Source organism: Camponotus floridanus, unplaced genomic scaffold (assembly GCF_003227725.1).
Source record: "Camponotus floridanus strain SB8 unplaced genomic scaffold, Cflo_v7.5 scaffold274, whole genome shotgun sequence".
Taxonomy (NCBI): Eukaryota; Metazoa; Arthropoda; class Insecta; order Hymenoptera; family Formicidae; genus Camponotus; species Camponotus floridanus.
The window spans coordinates 30,407-51,522 of NW_020229408.1; the positions used below are offsets into that span (position 1 = coordinate 30,407).

A 21,116-nucleotide genomic window follows, 5' to 3' on the forward strand; every position below is an offset into this window, starting at 1 on the left:
TACCTTTGTCTGATATAGGCGATCGATTTGCTGTGGCTCAAAGCACAGTTTTCAAGGAGGCTAGAACTATTATTCAGATATTATGTGATCTTAGCAATACATTTATTGTTTGGCCTAAAGAGAGCGAGTGTGTAGTGCTGAGCAGGCAATTTGAGGCACGTGCGGGATTTCCTGGTGAGCATTCTGTATAGCTTGGCTGTCACTTTTAAACTTTTTTTTAAGACAATGCCTCTCATGCAGGAACTTTGTCATATAGGTACAATTTCATTGACGCTAAAAAGTAACGTCAACCATTGGTTGAACAAAGAAGCAACTACTTGCTTCTTTGTTCAACCAATGGTTGACGTTACTTTATCGCGTCAATGAAATTGCACCTTATCTTATTGTCTTTTGTCAGGTGTCATAGGAGCCATCGATGGTTGCCACATTGAAGTCCTCCAACAAACCAGCAATCTAGTTACATAGATCGCACGTGCAACTATTCTATTAGGTGGGATTTTATGATTAAGCAAAACAGTATATTTTTACCGTTAATATCATAACTCTCTCATGATAAGATTAACTTTTTATTTTGTAGAAATTTGTACTGCAACAAAAATATTTACAAATGTATCTATTGGAACACCTGGTTCTTGTAATGATGCTCGGGTTCTAAAATACTCCAGCGTCTACCGGACGATAATGCGAGATGGAGTAGAATCCATGTTCTTTAATGAGAATTATCATTTGATAGGTGATAAGGCCTACCCTAACAGAATATGGTGCATGGCACCTTTCAAGTAAGTTGCAATTTTTTTGCATTTAAATATATGATGTTATGTTCCGTCATGTGAACAGCATCTTAATGCTGCCTTTCTTTGAACAGGGATTTTGGAAACCTTACTCCAAGACAGAAAACGTACAACTATCATCACAGTTCAACCCGTATTGTAATAGAGCACACGTTTAGTCTTATGAAGGGCAGATGGAAGCACTTAATGAAAGTTAACACAGAGATTGCCAAAGTTAGTGACATTGTACTGGCCATCTGCGTTTTGCACAATTTTTGTTATCTACACAACGATGAAGTGATTCAGAAAATGATTGGAGATAAAAGACACATGGCTAAGCAACATGTTCTCAAGAATTATGCAGACGAAGCCAGCAAAATACAAGGCGCAGAAAAACGCAACAGAATTGTATGCCTGTTCTGATTCTCTTTTAGAAAGATTTCTTTTATTGATAAATAAATGAAAAGAACTAAGTATCTGAAATAAAACAATTCAACAAATATTGTCTTTGACATTTATTTCTTATTTATATCTCAAAGTACATATTTGTAAAATCAAATGTTATTTCGACAGAACTACACTAAATAATATATATAGAAAATATGAAAAAAAAATAACATTGTCTTATACATATTTGATAACAAAGATAGAAACTCAAAATAAAAAGGTATTCAGATATAGCAAATTCGGCACTTTGCCGAAATAATTAACGAATATTAACGTAAATAAAACTAAACGATATATTATATAAATCTAGACTTTCTGCAGTTTCTCACACTGTGAAATGATTAAGGCACTTTGGCAATGACAAGTAAGTACATAATATCATACTGGAACTTTTCTGTAATATCCCTTAACTTAAAGTAAATAAGTATAAATAAAATAGTAATAGATATAGTAGTAGATATAATAATTTAACTTAAAGTAAAATAATATAATACTTTGGCATTTCAGCATAAGTACATGAAAGGTGAGGTAGTCATGTTTAAATGGAATAATAACACTAGTGCTAAGTAATCCTCTGTACTAACATAAATTATAAAAAGAGACATCCCAAGTAAAAAAATTTATAAAAAATGTTTTAAACTCATTTTCAAAGATATCTTAAAACGTTAAAATAATTAGTTAAATTACTTTTTATTCATTAAAACGTTTATTTTAATGTTTAATGTAATATAAATATTTATTTAACGTGTATTAAATATTTATTTTATTAATATTTCATTAATAAAATATTAATAAAATAAATATTTTTTATTTACTTATAAATAAAAAATTATAAATAAAAACCTATATAAATATTTTTTTTTACTTGGGATATTCTCATGGAAAGATAACCTAAAACAAAAATATAACAATTATTGATCACATATAGAAGAAATCACATATTTAATGCTTGTGTTAATCAATGACATATGAAAATTATAAGGAAAGAGTACCTGTGTTAGCTGCCTACTTGTAAATCACAATTTTAATTAGCTTAAATTTTATTTGAGCTTGTGGTTGAGCTCATCATCTTGGTAATTATACTAAGGAAAACCTTTTTAGTATCATTGGAATCTTGCATCAGTTTCATCAAACTTTCATTTTGCTTGCGACGTTCCTCAGCTTCATTTTTCAGAAAATTTAGGATGCAGCTGTTGTCAACTCTAGGTTTCTTTGGTTTGGTGGATGATTTCACATGATTGAATGGACTTTCATTGAGGTCGTCTTCATCTGATAATGCATTTTCAGATTCACAAACCATTGCATTGGTAGCTGATTGTCTTGCAGAATTTGTAGCATTCGAAGTCGTGGCTGGTTGCTCTTTGGAGGTAGTGGGTGTAGGTGACGCCTGTTCAGAAAGAGGCCATGAGTCAAGCAAACGTTTTGGTTTTGCTTTGTGTTTCCCTTTAATGATGTCAAATACCTCATCATAAAATGCTGGTTTTTTTCACTTTTCCATTACCAGAATTACCAGCACCAGCATTTTGTAAAAAGTTCATCACAGCACTTTCAAGGTTGCGCCACTTCTGTGAGCAAACAGATCCTTCATCCCTTATTCCAAAATTGTATTTTTCTTTGAGTTCTGCACCAATTTTCTCCCAAATCTTTTTCTTCACAGTTTTCTTATCATTCAGTATCATTTGAATGTCCTTACGTCCAACAATTTCAATCAGGTCATGTGTGGCTGTGATATCCAGTGGTGATGGTTTATTATTTTTGACCCAAATCTCTTCGTTGCTTCTGGTTTCACTCGACAGAGGTGAGATGACACGTGTTTCAGAGCTTCCGCTAGAGAAATTCTCTATGACATTGGAGTCCTCCGTCATCGTAAAAAACTCACAGGAATTAGCAGATTTAAATTTTTTAATTACATGATCATCTACAGGAAGAGAGATAAATGATCCACCTGAGAAAAAAAAATAGAAACAGGTCACAAAGATGCATTAAATAGATTCAAGAAGTACCAGTATTTCATTCAGAAAAAGATTAAAACATCTAATTAAAACAAAATTGGACCTATTATATTAATAGAATTAGCTCTCAGCTATACAAAATTCCATTTCGAAACATTGATTAAAATGACACAAAAACGTAGATATGTTTCGAAAGATAAATTTAATTGATTAACATAACCCTTATAGAATTCATAATGCAGGTATACTTACTTGAAACATGATGGAAGAACATTTGGCCATCAACAGAATGCACGCCACCATCAGCACGCACTAGGAGGAGGTGTTCGTTCAAGGTGAGTACGGTTACGTTATTCATTTTTGTTTTTCGACAACAAGCATTGTCTTTTCGCGCCAAACAACCTACCACAACCGCACTATCAACCTCAGGCGCGTTTTCGTTTCGCTATCACGAGCGACCAGAGGCAAACAAGACCGTTTTCGTTTCTGGTTGTGACGTCATCGATGCAATCACGTGAGCCGTGGTAGCTGCTACGCGCTGCCATGGTCTCGAGGATGATAGTGCGGTTGTGGTAGGTTGTTTGGCGCGAAGTGCGAAAAGAGAATGAATGTAACGGGTCACCCACTCTTCATTAGCAATTATTCCTATTTTGAAATGAGATATTCTATCCTTCAAAAAGAAAAGGACAACCCTGTTTGTAGGTTGTAATTGATAAATATTCACAATGTGTGATAAATCGTCATCAATCACTTCCATTATACAAAATAACACAGATAACTCACATTTGGATCCATCATGATCATGACACATGAAGCAAACCGCTAACGCGTTTGTGCATTGCCTGCTCGAAACGTTTTTATTCTCGATTACTATTTGTGACGTCATATTATCAAACACGAACCAACCGCTTGTAGCGAGGTAGCAGCAACGAAAACGCGCCTCTCGAGAGCATGGCAGCGCGGTAGCAGCTACCACGGCTCACGTGATTGCATCGATGACGTCACAACCAGAAACGAAAACGGTCTTGTTTGCCTCTGGTTGCTCATGGTAGCGAAACGAAAACCGCGCCTTCTGGTAACAGCGTGCGAGAGCTAAGACGCTTAGTAAAAATCTTATGTTCGCGCAGTTAACTACTAGTGAAAATGAAGTATACTCCGCAGGAATATACGGACATGATTGTGGCATACGGGCTAGCGGGAGAAAATACTTATCGTGCGGCTGCAATTTACATGGAATCATTTCTCGGGCGTGCACGAAAACCAAGTGGCCGTACAATTTTACGTGTTGTGCAATAATTATGTGAAACTGAGTGTCGTGCATAATATCGGGATAACCGCTCCGCAGTGCGTCTTCGTGTGCGAGATGAAGAAAGGATTCTTGAAGAATTTTATCATCGTATCACATTATCAACAATAGTGCACATCACAGTGTGCAATACATTTTCTCGAGGGATTTCAACCACGAATCAATTTTTGTAAGGTACTGTCCATTAATTTTTTACATTTACGATATATTCAGCGTATAGTAAATGGCATTTTGAATAATTTTTAAATTGAGAGTGGAATAGGCCTATGGGGGAAACCACTATAAAAAAAGCGCACCATGCTATCTACTGCAAGGTGGTGTGGAAATGATAGGCATCATTTTCTCGCCACGAAAAGGGGGACGGGTCATTTTTCGGCGCGGTATTGCGATATATCGCAAACCACCATCATGTCTCGGAGAGCGACCCGCCCACCGCTTCGCCGCGCTCGTAGTATCAGATTACGATGGGACGACTCTCGTTGCCGCGCGCTTTTACTCACGCAGATTGGCCGATCTTTTTTATTTAATATTTCGTTAATTATTGCGACAATCCCAAAACAATACAGGTCATTCTTCTTAATTCGAGCCAATCTACTTATTTATTTCATTAAGGTCGAAAATCGACGGACACCCTGTATATCAAATATATATCAAGTATATCAAGTATATACTACGTATGTATGTAAAGAGATAGGGAGAGAGAGAATAAATAGAAATAGAAACAGTAAGGCATAAAAAGAAAGAGAGAGAATTTTAAGAAAGAGAAGAGAGATAATAGAAAATAAAATAATAAATGAGAAAAAGGTAGAGAGAGATTGAGAATTAGAAAAAAAAAGAAAAATATTGAAAATATTAAATATAAATAAATATTATTAATGTTTTATTTTTTCTTCAGAGTTAAAGAAAACGAATATTAAATACAGAGAAAAAGAAAGAGAAAAAAGGAAAAAAGATTCATGAAAGAAGTAGGTTAAGAAAGAGAAAAGACACAGAGAGAAAAAGAAGAAAAAGAAACAAATAGAAAAATGTGCGTATTTATATGTTTAGATATGTAATATGTGTAGTACGCGTTAATAATTTGTTCCGTTTCTCTAGCAAAGATTGATAATCTATTCTTTGTTAATCCATAGGATTCTTATACATTAATAAAGGATAGATATACCAATCTCGTTAGGGAACGGAACGAATCATTGACGCGTACTATATATGTCTATGTTTATATATATATGTTATATATATGGGTGTGTGTGTATAATTTTTTATAAATATATGTATAAATTCATTGAAAGACAGAGAAAGACAGAGAGAAAGAGAAAGAGAGAGAGAGAGAGAGAGAGAGAGATAAAAATAAGATAATAAAAAAAAGAGAGAAGGAGAAATTAAGAGATTGAAAAAAGAAAGAAAAAGAATTAAATATAAAATATATTGAAAATGCATTTTTAATGTTATTGCTTTATTTTATAGTTGAAGAAGTTGAATATTAAATATTGTTATTAAATATTATATGTATACTTTTTATTTAGAGTTAAGAAGCCTAAATAAAAACAAAGAAAAAGAATAGAGAAAGAGAAAAAAAGAAGGAAAAGAAAGATATTGTAAATGTTTTTACTTTTTATTTATAGAAGATATTTATTTAAAGAAGTCTAAAAAAAAGAAAAAGGAAAAAAAAGAGATAGAAAGAGAAAAAGAAGGAAAAAATTCTGAAAGAGAAGATTGAAAAAGAAAGATTGATAAAGGCAGATTAAGAAAGAGAAAGAGAAAAAAGACAGAAGAGAAAAAAGAAGAAAGAGAAATAAAGAGAAATATACGTATTTATATTTTAGATACGTACGAGTATATGTACAGTACGCGTTAATAATTCGTTCCGTTTCTCGAGCGAAGGTTTAGAATATTATCTTTTGCTATCCATAGAATTCTTATACATTAGTAAAGAATAAATATTACTTTTTATTTAAGTTAAAAGAAGCCTAAATAAAAAGAAAAGAAACAGAAGAGAGAAATAAGAGAAAATGAAGAAAAAAAAGGATATTATAAATGTTTTTACTTTTATATTACAACCTACGCTAGAAAAAACGGAACGAATCATTAACGTGTACTATCATCTTATGTTTATATTGTATATATGTATGTGTGTATATATTGTAGATAAATGTATGTATGTATAGAATCACATTGAGAAGAAAGACAGACAGATAAGAGAAAAAGAGAGATAGACAGACAGAGAAAGAGAAAGAGAGGAATATAAATGACAGAATGTGAATGGTATAGAGAGATTGAGAGAAAAATAATGAAATGTTTGAAGAGAATGAAAAGGTAATAAATAAGAAAACAAGAGGGCAGAGAGAGGAGAGAAGAGAGAGAGAGAGAGAGAAGAATAAGATGTGGAAACAATTTAATTTTTTAAGTGTATTTTTTATTTAAAAATTATATATGTTATAGAGAGTTAATAGAACTACAGGGTGTCTTCTGAACGCAGTGCCAAAATTGATACAGCAACTTAGGATATAAAACCAATCGAAATGTTAATAAACATATGTCCAATTTTGAATGGTTTAGAAGTTATAATGTATAAAATTTTTTTCTTAGGACAATATAAATTGAAATAAATGTTGTTTGAATGTTATTTATTTTGTTAAACTTTACCAAAGATGATTAAAAATTAAAAAGCACTTTATATCTTTGAACTACCAAACCATTCGAGAATTCGGACAAATGTTTATTAACATTTTTGGCTTTAGGACATGAAAACAAGTGGGAAATGTTAATAAATATATGCCCGATTTCGAACGATTTTTGAAGTTATAAGGTAGTAAAGTTCTGCTTTCTTAAAACATATAAATTGAAATAAATGTGTTTAAACAAAAATATATCTTATATGAATTTACTTGCATATCAAGATGTAATTATAATCATATGTATATATATTATAAATAATGTAACATAGAATTATATATATATAAATTATTTGTATATATAAATATATAATTATATATACATTTTTTTTAATTATATGATAAAGTAGAAGGAAATAAATGGCGCGCGAGGAGCGCGCGCAATGTTGTGTACTAGTCGTTATAAAAAATCTTGTATTGCAAAGAAAAAATTATGAGAAAAAATCATTTCAAAAAAAAAAGAAAAAAAAACGAAATTATTTTAGATGTTGATCATTAATTGATAAAACACATTCAATATACACAAACAAGAAACAATGGTTCCTAAATATGTTATTGCGCTGCTAATGTGAAAAGTATCTCGAGTATTTATCATCGGCACCGCCAAAGAGCCTTCATACCGGAGAGCTCATCATGCTTCTGAATCTAAGGAATCGTTATCAAGAATTTACTGTATTATCGTGAAAAAGAGAAAGAGCCTTTGTGAAACTTGCTTTAAAATATGGATAAGCAACTAATTACTTTTTTTTAATTTTTAGATATACAATATTTTTGCATTAATCATATTTATTATTTGTAATAAATTGCAATAGAATAAATCATATATTAAGAAAAATAAGAGAGGAGGAAAGAGGAAGGAAAAAAGTTTGATGTATAAAACTACGATGATAGTGCACACGTGATGGTGAACACGATTCAAATCTAATATTTCATAATTCAGCATGCCCGTTCACATAGTTCTCGTTTTCTCCTTTGACGAAATGGATTTATACAATCAAGTGTACAGTATAGAAGGATCAACTTTAAAATGTATTCAGAACTATATTCGCAATGTCGTAGGATTGGCGCCGGTTATTTTTTCGGGTAGAGGATTCTTTCAGTATTTGTTTGGTCTTATTCCAAATCGATTACCTGTAGTAGTCGGTAAAGTTCTCACTACATTTCATAATTTAATATATACGTTATGATATGTGTATATTAAATTTTTTTAATATTATCTTCTTTTATTCTCTATAAATTGTTATGTTTCCTTTCTTCATTTTGCAGATGGCAATCTTCTCGAGCTGTCGAAAATAGAAAAACTCACAGTGGAGTAAATTGATGAATATTACAAAAAATTTATGGAACATTTAATTGAGTTTTTCGAAACGCAAAAATACAATTATATAAATGCGAGAACAACTACTCTCGAAATCGACTTGTGATATGTGCTCAATAGGATGATATCATCTAAATTATAAATTTGTTATTTTATTTGTAAGTTTCTCCAACTAATTATCATTTTCTTAAGAAGTTTAAAATATTTCGAAAAATGAAAGAATTAGATATGTATTTAATATGTATTATTATGTTATATATATTATATATATATATACATATATATATATATATATATATATATATATATATATATATATATATTTATTTATTATTTGACTCAATTTGAATATATTGATTTAATATAATCACACGAGTTTTATATTATCATACATCTATATGTAGTTTTTGATATTTCTAAACAAACGAATTAATTAAAATAAAGTAAAATTTCTATTTTTCTAAATAAAAATATACAAAAGCCAAATTTAGTAAATTAATAAGTAAATATAATAGAAGATTGCAATTATTGTGTGGACAAATCGAACAATTAAACGTGTCATTGCAAATTGCAAAAACAGTCATGTATACGAATAATAAAAAAATTGTTTTATTAAAAACGATTTTTAGGTAATTATTAATTTTAATAATTATATTTTTATTATCATTAGATTATAACGTATAAATTGACAAGTGATCGCATTCAGATAGTACTTTGCGCTAGAAAAATAGCTAAACCGGCTACAATAAAAATTCCAAAACACCAAAGATTCATTCTTAATACCTGTAATAAAAAAATCATTTTTGAATCGTTTTTATTATGTTTTTATCTTATTCTCGTACCTTGTCCTGCCATTCCTTATGGGCTATGCATTCGCGAAAACTCATACGAGTAAAATGCACGCTGAAATAAAGCGGTATCCAGGAATTGGGAATGAACGTATACAAAATTTTGTCCACGAATTTTCGTAGAAGGAAAGATTTTCTCATTACTAAATCTCTCATCTGAAAGACATAAAAACATGCTTAATTTCTTTCAATTCAATAGAGATATCCAATATGGTAAATATTGTCACGAAATAAACCTCCAGATAATTATACATTGCAAGATCACATATGCATGGCCATCGTCGCATCGTAATTCCGAAAATTTCGGTAGAATTTTGGCAAAGTCCGAATTATAGCATTCCATTAATTCATCGAGCAATAAAACATCCTCAAATCCCTGATAGAATAAATAAATATTTTGTAAAAGAATATTCTGTTTACTATATACTTTGTTCCACACATATGTATATTAATATTGCATAACTACGTTTAAAACGTTTTCTCCAAGTGCGATAAAAAATAATTCACAAAAATTTTATCAATTCGATAAAATCACTTACAGCATTCATTCCTTGAGCATAAAACGGAACCATCGCATGTGCTGCGTCGCCAATTATAAGAGCCGTTTTCCCAACGTGATAAGGTTTACACTGCAAAATGCGACATCATGCTTATCCAAATAAATTGAACGGTTATGAAATAAAGTATACTAATAAAATGGAAATTAAACCTTAATCGATATTAACGTTTGCGGTTCTCTTTCAAAGAACTGTTGCACCAATCTTTGCTCGCCGATTAGCCGCAAAAGATCAGGAAAATGCTTATTGTAGAATTTTAATAACGCCACGGATGTTTTTCAGTTTTTCCAGCACATGAAATGGAGCGAATAAATTGCCAGTAAACGTGCGATCTTTTTCGGTAACGAAGTCATCATGAATTCACCACGCGGCCAAATATGAAGATTGTTTACCGCTCATCGCAAACTATCAAGAAATTGTCCGTAGGTCAAACAAATGCGATTCAATTGGAATTATCGCGATACTTACCTCGTTATTTTTTTCCAGCCGGCACGGAAAGTTCAACGTAACCGTGCTCAATATATGTTTGTATGTAATTAAAGAGTGGTCTTTTAGTCATAATTTTTCGTACTTTCGAGTACGCACCATCCGCGCCAATTATCAAATCAGCTTCTGCATCTTCTATCGTTCCCGTTTTCACACTAAAAACAAGAGATATAGCTAAGTGGAATACGCTCGCTTGTTCGATCACGATGCTTACTCACTTTAAAAATTTCATTTTTCCCTTATCCAAATTGGCATCCACGAGTTTTTTATTGAAATTGATTTGCACTTTGGATATTTCTCCGCGGCTATCCATAAAATGTAAAAAATCGATAGAATGAGATTCAAATTGTTTACTTGAATTAATTTTTGCATCGAACTGGTTTTACTCGATATTATGTTCACGCGACTCAAGTCTACATTATAGAAAGCGGTGTCACAAGTAAGGTGATATGCGCAAAATTTTTGCGGCTTCACATATACGATGTCATCAGATATCATGCACATGTAGATCTTGTAACTTGATTTGATTAAAAAAGAAATAGTTTTTTATTTTTCGTATCCAATCATCAGCTTTAATTTATAAGATGATTGAGATAATTAAGAAATGTGATATTTCTTTTTTAAATAAATTAGGGTAAAAAATATCGATTAAGAGAAAAAAAAAAGAAATATTTTATCTATGTGTGCTAAAAAGTATTCACAATACATTTCTTTTAGTATTTCTGTTTCTGCAATGAAATTAGTTTCGATCTTCATTTATAAGTTCTTTTCAATCGGCAGGCAATGAACCGTTAGTTAAAAAGAACCTGAGTAATGGTTAATTAGAGTTTCACTACAGAAGAATTAAAAGTTGTGTGTTATCTAATTTTCTCAACTGTTTTTACAATACGAAAAGTTTTATATACAATTTTTTCCGCATTGTTTTATTTTTAATTTATTTTCTGATGTAAAATTACCGCTGTATCGTTTATATATTAAAAATCATTTGATAAATCGTCCATATCTATAGTTTAGTAACCATATATGTAGTAGTAACCATATCTATAGAGTAACCATAGTAACCTTAGTAACCATATCTATAGAGTAGTAACAAAATAGTCATACCATCCAATAAAATCACATTAAGATATCGCCTGTTAATGGAATAGATGCACTGCAAAAGAGATAATTAACGTGTCGAAACGCATAAAAGATACGCAAAATTACGCACTAAAATGCAAAAGACATTTTGATAGTTTAAAGTAATAAATTGATGAACATGAACTCACATTTCCCTTGACATTATCGTAAAGAACTTCCTTCAGATTACCATTCTTATCGTGAAGCATTCTGCCGCGCATGCTAGTAGCGTTTTGTTTTTACCAAAGTATCTTCAAGATCGACCGCTCTTAAAGCCTCTCGGCCTCGAAATGACAGCGCTAGATTAATGCTTTGACCAGATGAATCTTCCATTCGTAAATCTAAAGATTTCAAGATTTGAAATTACAATCATCGAGTTGAGAATGAGTATAAATNACAAGATATAAATAGAAAATGCAGATCGCAATCAGTTGATAACAAATGATAAATGTACTTATAAGAAAATTATTTGGCCGATACGATAATTAGATTTATAATTTCTTAAACGGTATCTTAAAAATACGGTAGCATACTGTATCAGACAAGTCTCCCCAGAGGAGAGTGAAATTGGGCGCCAGGCGCGGTTCCGCGCCACGATAACGATAAGGTCCGACAACTCAGAGCTCAGTATGTGGCAGAGGGGCAGGATTCTTTGTGAAATTAGAAAGAGAACGCTAGATGATTTTCAGGAGAGAGAAATAATCGACACTCAATTTATCTTATTTACAATTACTTAAAATATATTGAACAGTTATAATACAGAATAAACGATGTAACAGAGATAATAATAAGATGATAGACAAGATTCAATAATTAAAAAAATAAACAAAGAAAGAAAACATAAGTTTCGGAATATAAACAACTGATAATATGAGTTTGAAAGACAAAGGAATTAAGATTTATCAAGAGACACGGTAGTGTCTTGTGCTAAGTCCCGCGTAAGCAACAAGACGCGCCGTATCATTACGCGAGTCGGATAGTTGGAGATGTTCGAGATTATCATATTGAAATAATCGCTGAACGGATCGAGTTCTTATTAGGCTTAATGGATAGCTTGAAGTTGATTTATATGAGAAAAGTGTCTTTATTTTTGCTCTACGTGCATCGTGAACAGCAATATTATGATCCAAAGTCGAAATATGAAAAATTTTCATTAAGAAACGTTTCCTTGGTCATCATCGCCCAAGTCCCCAATGCGCAAGCGTAAAAAGTTGTACGTTTGCCGCATTCGACGTAAGATTGCGCTAGCGGCGCTCCGTGATGTTAAGACTATTATATACAGGGTGTCTCATTTTAATCGATGGATCCAAATTTCTCCTAAACTACATCAGCTACAAAAAAATGTTTCAGACAAAAGTTGTATGGCTTGAAGGGGAACATAAGGTGGTGTCATTGGTTTGGCATTGAAAAGTCACCTGAAGGTTACGTGAAGATCACATCTAACTTTTTAAATGGGACTTCCTATATGCTTTTGCATATTCTTATAGTTCATCTCGAGAGCTTTCCGAAATACTATAATTAAGTTAATTTTCATTAAGTAGTTTTCAAGTTATGAGACTTGAAATCATTTCTTAATTTTACATAAGTCGTAAAATATCTAGTAAAATATTCATTCAGCTCTCGACATAAGCTATAAGAATATGCAATAAAAAATAGGTGATTCCATTTAAGAAATTAAAGATGTCCTTGACCTGACCTTAACGATGCTATCCGAGGTCAAACCAATGACACCATCTTATATTCCCCTCAAAATCATACAATTTTTGTCAAAAACGTTTTTCTCTAAAATGCTTAGTTTTTGAATGAAAAGAGGTGTACGGTTTCTAATGACATATTGATTTGTAGTTATCCGTTATTTTTGCAATAAGAGTAGCTAAGAAGTTTGAAGGATCTGAATATCTATATAGTAAGCAAAGAGGACCGTCTAATTTTAATGAAATATGACGGGGGTGATGGCGGGTTCTTTGCTCATTTATTTAGAGATGTTTAACATATAGTACAAAAAAGAGTGATATCCCTAAAAAATTACCCTTTTAAAAAAAAGGTAAAAAAAGGTGCTAAGTCCGCGTAAAAAACAGTATATGTATTTGCAGAATAGTGTATTATTAACTGTAAAAAACTACTGTATTGTATATCCTACAAAAATAATGATATCAAAAAAGTTGCGCTAAGTGAAAATAAAAGCTTATAAAAATACTTTAACCAAAAAAAGTTATACAAAATAGCTGATTTAATTTTCTACATTATATCCTAGAAAAATAATGATATCCAAAAATTACGCTAATTGAAAATAAAAACTTGAAATAATTTAACTAAAAAAAATTGTACAAAATAATTGTTTTAATTTCATACAAATAATATTAAAAAGTTGCGCCAATTGAATAAAAATTTTTACTATAAAATAGACATATTTCTTTTTTATTTTCAATATTAAAAGAAAAATGATATGAAATGAATTGTAATATATCTATTATAAAAAATCGAATTAAAAATATGAACAATCATATACATTGCAATAATCATATGCATATATCCTGAAAAATTTAATTAAAAAAAAAAAGAAAATGATAATACAAAATACAATATTAAAAATTATTAAAAAAATTAAAAATTAGAAATTAATAAATAAAAAATAAAAATTTATATAAAAATTAATACATATAAAAAAATTTTAGTTAAAAAACTTAGCGCTGCTACGCTGAACAATGTGCTAATGAAATTAGCAGCGCTAAGTTTTCTAACTAAAATTTTTTTATATTAATTTTTAATTTTTATATAAATTTTTATTTTTTATTTATTAATTTCTAATTTTTAATTTTTTAAATAATTTTTAATTTTGTATTTTGTATTATCATTTTCTTTTTTTTTTTTTTTTTTTTTTTTAATTAAACTTTTCAGGATATATGCATATGATTATTGCAATGTATATAATTGTTCATATTTTCAATTCGATTTTTTATAGATATATTACAATTCATTTAATATCATTTTTCTTTTAATATTGAAAATAAAAAAGAAATATGTCTATTTTATAGTAAAAATTTTTATTCAATTGGCGCAACTTTTCAATATTATTTGTATGAAATTAAAACAATTATTTTGTACAATTTTTTTTAGTTAAATTATTTTAAGTTTTTATTTTCAATTAGCGTAATTTTTGGATATCATTATTTTTCTAGGATATAATGTAGAAAATTAAATCAGCTATTTTGTATATTATAATGAATGACGCGAAGGTCACATATAATCATAACGGAAACGATCTATTTATAATGCACGATTATAATATAACGATGAGAGCGATATGGAAACGAACATAATGTCTCACGAATCGCGATAAGAAAACTCAAATAATAATTAACAGCGAAGAAATCTGTAATACTCGAAATACAGTAATAAGTCGGATTTCAGAACACGCTTAGAGGCACGAGCCTTGCCAAAAGATTTCGATATAAATTGAATTATATTTCCTACAATAATCAACGGTAATTAGCGGTAATCAATTACAAGATAAGAATCACGATCAGAATATAGCAGACGCGTACGATTTCGGAACACATTCGGAGGCACGAGCCTCATGTAAAATTTCGATATAAATCGAACTAAACTTTATATAATATTTGATGGTAACTAATAATACTAACATTCAAAAGTGAATGATAACGAGCAAAATATAATAATTGAGTATGATTTCGATATAAATCGAATTAACTTTCTTATAATAGTCGGAGATAATTTTCGACAATACATTCAATATATAACAAAGGTTATTATTAACGGTAATTTCAAGTACACCAGCACGAGTATTGTCTCGCAGCGGCCTTATCTCGACCTTATCTCGACCGCACTCGGTGAAAATAAACATGATTCTCAAACAAGATAATTTCAAAATGAACGTTAACGGTCATAAATTTAGACGGAGATTTTGCGATATATACTGTTCTTGCCGAGCAAATTTTGCATATTCGGTACCTTTTGCTCGCAAAGAAAGTTCTCGCGCAAATCCCGATTTTCTTTACGTTAAATGGAACGGCCGGAATTTCGTCATCACTGAGACTCACCATTCGGCACGAAACGTAACGGTAAAACGAAAGACGGTACGGAAATGGTACGGAACGATTCTATACGGTACGGTACGAGATACACGGTACGGTAAGCGACTGTCGGCACGAATCTTTTGAGAGGGACAAATCCGCGACACCCGGTGCCAGCTGGCATCCGGTAACTAAACGCGAGAAAATCACACAGCTTTCTGTAATACAACAGTACGATATAATTGTCGCCCTGCAACGGTATACAGAATTTTGTGTGACGCCAGCTGCTCCCGGGAGAAAATCGTGTGGCTACCTACAATTCTTTGGTGGCGGCTTCCTCGTTGGGTCATCTCCTCTCAGTTCGCACAGACGCAGAGACTAACTGTACTCTATTAAGGCTCACCGAACAGTGACGATAACGGAATGGGTCCGCGACGCCCTCGAGTCCCGCGCCGATTTTCCGCGCATCTCGTCGATTTTCGCCAAAAAGGAGGTCGTTTCTCCGCCCCCTTCAAAATTGGAACTGCTTGATGGGGTTGCCCTTACACAGGGATCCAGAATCAAAAATGACGGTATCTCAGCGGTATTGACTTCTCAGTTCGGCAGGCTGGCCAGGCAGTATCCTTGTCCGTTTCTGGAAATATTTCTTTTTCCTAGTCTAGTAGCAGCCTGAGGATGGTTGTCCATCAGGATTCTCTGCCGTCATCATTCTGAAAATTTTCGGGATTACTATTGCTCCGATATACGACTAGTGGCGGCGCGGGATCTCGATACATTACCTGTTTTTACGGGAGCTTTGGTCCATTCTTCGTCTCTTCTTTGCGGTATCATACGGGATCATACATATTGCGGTATCGCACGCTCGTACAGATCGTCGCACTTTACGCTCGAACCTTAAATCTAGGCTGAAATTAATCTTAATGGATAATTATAGTTCCCCCTCAGGCGCGAGGGACGATCCCGTACTCGCTTTCTCCCCTCGACGAGGGTCACTGTGACGGAGCTCAAAAGCGTCACGTCACAATATATAATATGAGATTATAAATTTCACTTTCATACTATTTATTCAAAAAAGAATTAAATAATATAAATTTGAAAAATAAGATATATAACAAATATGCATCAGATATATTTTTAGAAGATGACTAAGAAATGATTATTAAAGGAACGTTGTTTTTTAGACATTTTCAAGATATTTGTAGAACTTGGATAAAGTAATATACAGTGATGGGAAAAAGTTCCGGAACGGTCAAATAACTCAGCGAGGTTGCATTTTTTGGAAAAATGTTATATACGAAAGTTTTATGATTTTTCCCTATCTATCTAATGATGATATTAATTTTGACCTTGACTATTATTTTGAAGGTCATTTCAAGGTCAAGTTCAATTTTTCAAATGGGAACCACTATTTTTTACCGCGAATTTGGAAAGAGCGGAAAATTTTACGTTCAGGACATGACCTTTTAAATCAGAGTCAAGGTCATTTCAAGGTGAATGTTCGAAAATTTCAGGGATGACAATAGTAACTTAACGAGGTTTTAACTGCAATTTCAAACATCCTGCAATATGTATGATCAGTCTTTTCTAACAATACCGCCGGCATTAGCATTACCCGAGATGTACCGCGTGGAGGTTGCACGGTCGGGTTTACATCTCTTCGGGGTGCTTTGTTCAGGTGGTTGCCGTCACCTGTGTGTGTGTGTGTGTGTGTGTGTGTGTGTGTGTGTGTGTGTTGTATTTAATGTATTAAGTGTTCAAACTGTTGCCCGTGCACTGCTTGGCAGTGACCCATACGTATGTAAATACTTTCCTGAACATTTCGCAACATTTCTGGTGTGATTGAATTAGAAACATTTATTATCCTTGCTTGCAATTCATTAATCGGCAGGTTTTTTCTCAAACACTTTACTCTTTAAGTATCCCCAATAAAAGTAGTCCAACGGTGATAAGTCCGGTGATCTGGGCGGCCATTCAATCGATCTTCTTCTACCAATCCATTTATTAGGAAACACTTCATTAAGGTAATCTCGAGTAACTACCGCGAAGTGAGCTGGGGCTCCATCTTGTTGAAACCAAACTTGTTCAAAAGCAGGTCCAAGAATTTCTTGGATACGTGGGACCACTTGCGTTCGTAGGTGCCGTCACCTGTGTGTGTGTGTGTGTGTGTTTTTTTAAACGCACACGCACACTCACACGCATGTAGTAATTACTTTTGCTTGTTTTTTGAGAAGTGCAGGTCGAAATCAATTTAGATTCAATAATTCAACAATTATGATTCAAAATGAAATTCATTCAATGAATTTTTTATGTAAAATTAGTACATAATAATATTTCTGTGTAAAACCCGTATTGATTAGGTAACTACCACATTATTTATGCAAATAAGAAGTTTTGACCTCATAAGCTTTAAATTGTTTTTGAGTATCTTCGTCATGCCGTTATCGTTGTAAAAATAATTTCATACAATTATTCATTGTTGCATTGTAAGTTTATGGTTGGTTTTCTATCGGTTGTATCGAAAATGCGTTTGACTGATACAGAGCGTATTCATGTTCTTATAATGCGAGGATGTGGTGATAAAATGAGATCCTATGAAGAAGTTGCCACGCTGTTTAATAACAGATTTCCAAATCGTGATCCTATTTCAAAATCTACTGTCCATCGTACTGTTTTACGATTCCAGAGAACTGGTTCAGTTATTGACGAACGAAGATTAAGTAGACCAAAAACAGCTACTAACGATGACGTGTCTATGCAGGTTCTCCAAAATATTATTGAAAACCCGCACAATCCTCCTTCGAGAATAGCTCAGGAATATGATATCGACCGAAAATCCGTTACAAAAGTTTTAAAGTCACACGGTTACCACCCGTTTAAAATACGACTCGTCCAAGAACTCTCTGAAGATGACTATGACAGAAGAGTAGAGTTTTGCGATGAAATGATGAGGAGATATGACGATAACAATCAATTCTTCAGTTGGATTTGTTTTTCTGACGAAGCTACTTTTGAATTGAGCGGATCTGTCAATCGTCAGAACATGCGATATTGGGCGGATGTTAATCCTTATTGGATGAGAGATTCGCATACTCAACACCCACAAAAACTTAATGTTTGGGCAGGAATTATTGGACAAAATATTGTTGGGCCGTATTTTATCGCAGGGAACATAAATGCTGAGAATTATCTGCATCTATTACGAACGCAAGTGGTCCCACGTATCCAAGAAATTCTTGGACCTGCTTTTGAACAAGTTTGGTTTCAACAAGATGGAGCCCCAGCTCACTTCGCGGTAGTTACTCGAGATTACCTTAATGAAGTGTTTCCTAATAAATGGATTGGTAGAAGAGGATCGATTGAATGGCCGCCCAGATCATCGGACTTATCATCGTTGGACTACTTTTATTGGGGATACTTAAAAAGTAAAGTGTTTGAGAAAAAACCTGCCGATATTAATGAATTGCAAGCAAGGATAATAAATGTTTCTAATTCAATCACACCAGAAATGTTGCGAAATGTTCAGGAAAGTATTTACATACGTATGGGTCACTGCCAAGCAGTGCACGGGCAACAATTTGAACACTTAATACATTAAATATAACACACACACACACACACACAGGTGATGGCAAGGGGAACTACCTGAACAAAGCACCCCGAAAAGATGTAAACCCGACCGTGCAACCTCCACGCGGTACATCTCGGGTAATGCTAATGCCGGCGGTTGTTAGAAAACACTGATCATACATATTGCAGGATGTTTAAAATTGCAGTTAAAACCTCGCTAAGTTACTATTGCCATCCCTGAAATTTTCGAACATTCACCTTGAAATGAGCTTGACTCTGATTTAAAAGGTCATGTCCTGAACGTAAAATTTTCCGCTCTTTCCAAATTCGCGGTAAAAAATAGTGGTTCCCATTTGAAAAATTGAACTTGACCTTGAAATGACCTTCAAAATAATAGTCAAGGTCAAAATTAATATCATCATTAGATAGATAGGGAAAAATCATAAAACTTTCGTATATAACATTTTTCCAAAAAATGCAATCTCGCTGAGTTATTTGACCGTTCCGGAACTTTTTCCCATCACTGTATATACCTATATATATATATACAGGGTCTACCAAAAGTGTGGAAACCCCTAAATATCTCGGAAAATATACGTTTTACAGAAAAGTGTTTCCAACAAAAGTTGTAGGGTTTAAGAAGATCTATATACTGATTCTATCAGTTTGACCTTGGATGGCGTCGTCAAGGTCAGGTCAAGGTCACATTGACTTTTTTAAATGACACCCCCTACATTTGATTGCATATTCTTATAGCTTAATTCAAGAGCTTTCCAAAACACTATAATAATGTTCATTTTTATTAAGTACTTTGCGAGTTATGAGGGTTGAATGATAGAGTAGCGCCGGTATTAACATTATCCAAGGTGTACTACATGGAGGTTACTCGCTCGGATTTGCATCTGTTGTGTGTGTGATCCAGCTAACTAAGGCAAGATCGGTCGTGGATCCAGTCAGCAAAAGCAAAGACCCAACCAAATTACAATCGAGCATTTAAAGACCTGGAAAGCAATCGACATAGTAAACAGTAAATAAATTTGTGGATGCTCATTTATCATAATAATTGTTCGAAATGTGTGCGTGTGCGTGCGTGCGGTGCGTGTATACAGAGATCAGGTTAGGTTGCACCAAACGATTGCAAATGTCTTTCAATGTGTTAAAGTAAATGCTGAAAGTGGCTGCCATTTACTTCCTGACAATATGCTAATCTTTGGTAGAATGTAGAAATGACTTTACGATTCGTTTCAAAAGGTATCAAAGCCATTTCATCCCTTATTCGCTGTATCAATTCGTGAATGGTTTTAGGTTTTGTTCTGTAAACCTTACTCTTCAGATATCCCCATAGATAATAATCAAGAGGAGTTAGATCTGGTGACCGAGGTGGCCAATCCTCTCCTCCCTCATTTCCGTTCCTTCTTCCTATCCACCGTAGCGGAAAAGTCTCATTTAAAATACGACGTGGTCCTGCACCAAAATGAGCAGGAGCTCCATCATGCTGAAACCATATTTCTTGGAAATTATTTGGAAAAGTATTCTGTATGGCTGGAATTATTTGATCAACAAGTAATCTCTCATACCTTTGAGCGTTCAAATATTCTTCAAAAAAAAACGGCCCTATTAAATAGCCATCTATTATTCCGCACCATACATTTATTTTTTGTGGATGTTGTGTGTGAGTTTCCCGCACCCAATTCGGATTCTCATCTGACCAGAAACGAAAATTTTGATTATTAACTTCTCCCGTTAAGGTAAAAGTTGCCTCGTCTGTGAAAACAATTTGATAAGGGAAGATGGGCCGGACATCTATTAGTGCCATCATTCTTTCACAGAAATGTATACGACGCTCCTCATCTCCGTTTTGCAATTCTTGAACGTATTGCAATTTATATGGATGGAACTTGTTCTTCTTTAAAATTCTCCAAACCGACATGGGAGCAATATCGTGAGTTTGAGCGACTCTCTGAACACTAGAATTGGGATCTTCAATAAATGTCTGCAGAACATCAAGTTGTTTTTCTTCGTTGGTTGCAGACAATGGTC

General features: G+C 32.9%; 1 protein-coding gene and 1 pseudogene across 1 annotated transcript; one reads left to right on the plus strand and one right to left on the minus strand.

Moving 5' to 3' along the window:
- Positions 1-681: 681 nt before the first annotated feature.
- Positions 682-1,193, plus strand: LOC112638254 (putative nuclease HARBI1). The gene is made up of 2 exons (XM_025409628.1): positions 682-779; positions 866-1,193. Exons 1-2 carry the CDS (start codon positions 682-684, stop codon positions 1,191-1,193), a joined length of 426 nt encoding a protein of 141 aa, XP_025265413.1.
- A 7,964-nt stretch (positions 1,194-9,157) lies between these two features.
- On the minus strand, positions 9,158-16,340 carry LOC112638255 (annotated as a pseudogene).
- Between the last annotated feature and the right edge of the window lie 4,776 nt (positions 16,341-21,116).

Bases quoted from the DNA above. Each gene is read 5' to 3' on its own strand.
- LOC112638254 (XM_025409628.1), top strand. From the start codon at position 682: ATGCGAGATGGAGTAGAATCCATGTTCTTTAATGAGAATTATCATTTG. The intron at 780-865 runs GTAAGTTGCAAT...TTCTTTGAACAG, and splicing joins TGGTGCATGGCACCTTTCAA to GGATTTTGGAAACCTTACTC.